The 4,897-nt window shown below is 40.5% G+C and overlaps 1 protein-coding gene across 1 annotated transcript in view; it reads right to left on the bottom strand.

The window, feature by feature from the left end:
- The window catches only part of LOC106878594 (centromere protein J), a 23,261-nt gene that overhangs the window by 13,353 nt on the left and 5,011 nt on the right, over nt 1–4,897 (bottom strand). Inside the window, exons 4-5 of the mRNA XM_014927850.2 lie at nt 4,021–4,117; nt 2,162–2,338 (exon numbers count right to left, since the gene is read on the bottom strand). Of these exons, the coding sequence (XP_014783336.1) occupies nt 2,162–2,338; nt 4,021–4,117 (274 nt within the window). The remainder of the gene's footprint in view (nt 1–2,161; nt 2,339–4,020; nt 4,118–4,897) is intronic.

Raw genomic sequence — 4,897 nt, 5'->3', positions numbered from 1 at the left:
GTGTAAGGACTTTCGAGCGAGGTCGTTCCCAGTGCCCCTGGACTGGCTCTTGTGCAAGTGGCACATAAAATACACCATTCTGAGCGCGGCCGTTGCCAGTACCACCTGACTGGCCTTCGTGCCGGTGGCACGTAAAAGCACCCTCTACACTCTCTGAGTGGTCGGCGTTAGGAAGGGCATCCAGCTGTAGAAACTCTGCCAAATCAGATTGGAGCCTGGTGTAGCCATCCGGTTTCACCAGTCCTCAGTCAAATCGTCCAACCCATGCTAGCATGGAGGGCGGACGTTGGACGACGATGATGATGACAGGGTAAACATAGAAACCATCAACTCTCATTTCTTATAACTTGCATTATTTTGGCTCTGAAAAATAAAAGATAAAATTAAAGACAATTACAACTGTTGTATGTCACCTTTGGGCTGTGGCAAGGAGCTCTGAATTACTCATACATACATGATAGAGTGTCATAACTAGACACCACACATTGTTTTATTCTTTTACTTGTTTCAGTCATTTGACTGTGGCCATGCTGGAGCACCACCTTGAAACGTGTTTTAGTCAAAGAAACCAACCCCACGGACTTATTCTTTGTAAGCGTAATTCTTATTCTATTAGTCTCTGTTGCTGAATTGCTAAGTTATGAGGACGTAAACACACCAACATCATTTGTCAAGCAATGGTAGGGTGGAGGACAAACACACACACAAATATATGCACACACACACACACATGCTAACTATTCTTCCAGATCACCACCTTAATAATAATAAAAATAAAAATAATAATAATTCTTTCTACTGTAGGCATGAGGCCTGGATTTTTTGGGGAGGGAGACAGTCAATCACATCGACCTCAGTACTCAACTGGTATTCAGTTTATCAACCCTGAAAGGATGAAAAGCAAAGTCAACTTCAGTGGCATTTGAACTCAGAATATAGTGGCAGATGAAATACTATTAAGCATTTCCCCCGGTGTGCTAACGATTCTGCCAGCTCGCCGCCTTAATAATAATAATAATAATGCTCTGATGCAGTACCAGGCAGTGGCTCTCATGGCTTCTGATCTTAACTGATTGGAGTTGTTATCATGTACATTGTTTTGTTAGTTGCTTGGCCTTAACCAGTCGAGCATGTCCCTGAGAGGTTGATGATATGTACATCTCTGATCACGAGCAGAAGTAGTGGGGGAACATCTTAGCCATATACTGAGAGGAATTCTTTGGAGTTTGAATAACTCACCTCTGGAAACATAGGTGTTTCATTCAACATCCTTAAACATCCCTTATTCAGGGACCTTTTGAGTGGGATGGGTTACTCAACCTGAAGAAAATTCTAACTGGGCCCCACCTGCGAGGTCATGCGCTGTTTATCTTGATATGAAATCACCAAGTCACATACATATGGTTGTGATGCATGTGCCTGGTGTACCCTTATCACACGGATTAATATTGATTGGTATATTGGGTTTTGTATATTTGTACCCCAGTGTCACTTTGATGGCACCTTCAATAATAATAATAATAATAATAATAATAATAATTATTATTATTATTATAGACAATACCAAGAGTGCAGTGCAATTGCAATGGACATTTTATTCGTTTGAAATACCTATTACAATGGCATCATGCTCTTCGTATTCTCTATTTACTTTTGTGAGAAATTACGCCAATCCTTTTAAAATAATAATAATAATAGTAATACAAATAGACCAGATATATTTGTCAAAGATCATGAAGAAAAAAAATGCTTTCTAATTGATGTATCAATACTAGCAGATGACAACATTTCCCTAAAAGAAATGGAAAAACTTTCAAAATACAAAGACCTGGAAATAGAGGTAACTCGAATGTAGAATCTAAAAACAGAAACAATTCCTATCATAGTAGGTGCCTTAGGTATAATAAAAAAATATTCAGACAAATACATAACAAAAACACCAGGACTTACAAATATATATAACATACAGAAAATTGCACTACTGGGCACTGCACACATCCTAAGCAAAACACTTTCAATACAGTAACCATAAGACCACCACAGCAAACCACAGCACATACCCAAGGCGCACAGAGCTGCGCTCGGTAGTGAAGTGAAAGCACGTTATAAAAATAAAACTACTGAACAATAATAATAATAATGAAGAGTATGGTGTACACACTTGGTTCATGGCTTCTTTCTCCTTCATCCATTCCAACCTCTTCTTCTCCATGAAATGGATCTCATCTTTCAACTGGTGAGTCTCGTCTTCCAATTCCTGGATTCTCTGCCGTAGACGGTTGTTGTTGGCGTTCCATCGGGACTCCTTCCGTTTCATCTCTTCCTGCAGATCTTTGAGCTGTGTTGTGGTGACAGTCGGACAGTGTAGTGCGGCAGTGGTGTTGTAGGTGGTAGGGGCAGTGATGTAGAGGGTGTTGTTGTTGTTGTTATTTTAGTGATGCATGTTGGAGAGGATCGTGGCATAGTATAGTTGTAGTGAGATGATGGTAGTAGTGGTGGCAGTGTTGCATGAAATGTGGTGGTGGTAGTATGATATTGTAATAGGAGTAGTAGTGTTGGCGGTTATATCAATGTGGTGTTTGTAATAGTAGTGGTGGTAGTTATTGTGATGGTGATGGTTGTTGTAGTGGAGGTAGTGGTAGTTATTGCAGCAGTAAGGATTGTTGTTGTTGTGGCAATGGTAATTGTGGTGGTGGTGGTGGTGGTGGCAATGATGGTAGTTGGGAATTTGAAAGAAAAAAGTATAAAGGAGAATGAATATAAGCAAACATTAACATTTAATGTCAGAATAAGTTTTCACAAATATAATGAAGTTGACTTTTATTTATGCTGGACGGTATAATTATTATTTTTATTATTGTTATTATTATTATTAAAGCGAAATCGTGATGGCACCTGTGCCCAGCATTACCTTTCTGGCACTTGTGCCCACGGCATGTGTAAGGACTTTCGAGCGAGATCGTTGCCAGTGCCCCTGGACTGGCTCTTGTGCAGGTGGCAAATAAAATACACCATTTTGAGCGTAGCCGTTGCCAGTACCGCCTGACTGGCCTTCGTGCCGGTGGCACGTAAAAGCACCCACTACACTCTCGGAGTGGTTGGCGTTAGGAAGGGCATCCAGCCGTAGAAGCCATGCCAAATCAGATTGGAGCCTGATGTAGCCATCTGGTTTCACCAGTCCTCAGTCAAATCGTCCAACCCATGCTAGCATGGAAAGCGGACGTTAAACGACGATGATGATGATGATGATTAACAGATAAGAAAGCATGTAATTTTTGACTGCTGTCAGTACAAACCTGATGCCTTCTCGTCACCATCGTCATTTAACATCCATCTTCCATGCTGGCATGCTGCCGACAAGGCGACAGACAACCACCCGCGGAACAAGCAGCTGCCACCGGCACCTCGGTAGGAAGCAGTAGATTGACTCCCCTCACGATTGTGGTGAGCGGTCCTACCCGTTTACCCCAGGGTGGTTTCACGGTCTCTTGAACTCTCTCTCCAAAGTTCTTTTCAACCTTCCCTCGCGGTACTTGTCGGCTATCGAACTCGTCCCCGTATTTAGCCTTGGATGGAGCTTACCACCCGCTTTGGGCTGCGTTCCCAAGCAACCTGACTCTTGGGCTGAAGAACACCACTGGCTCTAAATTGGCCTGGTACCCACTCTGGGTAGCCCTGATCGAGGGAACTCTGAACCTAGCCAGGTGAAACGATCGACCATGTATGACCCTTGTGCCACAGCTCTTGACGACCGGTGCGGCCGATTTCGCTGTCATTTATAACTTTATACATTCCTCATCATTTTCTCTTCTTTCGTATTCTATATGAAATGGTACGTTAATGAGATTTATTTTATGAATACCAGAATCCATATATATATATATATATATATATATATATATATATATATATATACATATATATATGTGTGTGTGTATATATATATACACACATACACACACATACATACATCTATATGCATATATATACATGGGGGAGAGAGGGGGTAAATGTACGCACCTGAGACTTCAATGTTTCTATCTCTTGTCTGTCTTGTTTACTGGGCAATGAACGAACAGCTTTCTTGTATTTTTCAAATAGTTTTTTCTCATTTCTTCAATAAGAATAACAATGGTAATCATAACAACAACGACACTAATAATAATAATGATAACAACAACAACAACAATAATAATAATAGCTCTCATAGCTTCTGATCTTAACTGATTTGAAGTGTTATCATGGACATGTTTTGTCTAAGTGTAAAAGATGGGCTACAGCAAATATTCTGCTTAATACCACAGATTTGCTTGTCAGTTGCTTGACTGTAACCAGTTGAGCACATCCCTTAGTGGCTGCTGATAAGTTCAGAAATAGTGGGGGAGCATAATACAAGCAGAAGTAGTGGGGAAGCATCATAGCTATGTGTTGAGAAGAACTCTTTGGGCTTTGAATATTTCATCTCTGGAAACATGGGTGTTTTATTTTTACTCTAGGCACAAGGGCATGAAAATTTTGGTTGAAGGGGGCTAGTTGATAACATCGACCCCAGTGTGTAACTGGTACTTATTTCATTGACCCCCAAAAGGATGGAAGGCAAAGTTGACCTCAGTGGAATTTGAACTCAGAACGTAGCTGCAGATGAAATACTGCTAAGCATTTTGCCCAGCATGCTAACAATTCTGCCAGCTCATGGCCTTAATGATGATAATATTAATAATAATGATAATAATAATAATAATAATAATAATAATAATGATGATGATGATGATGATGATGATGATGACGATGATGATGATAATGCTTTCTATTGAAGGCACAAGGCCTGAAATTTTGGGAGAGAAAACTAGTTGATTATATTGACCCCAGTATTTCACCGGTACTTAATTTATTGACC

The sequence above is a fragment of the Octopus bimaculoides genome, chromosome 30 (assembly GCF_001194135.2).
Source record: "Octopus bimaculoides isolate UCB-OBI-ISO-001 chromosome 30, ASM119413v2, whole genome shotgun sequence".
NCBI classification, from domain to species: Eukaryota; Metazoa; Mollusca; class Cephalopoda; order Octopoda; family Octopodidae; genus Octopus; species Octopus bimaculoides.
This window is presented reverse-complemented; position numbering and strand designations above follow the sequence as displayed.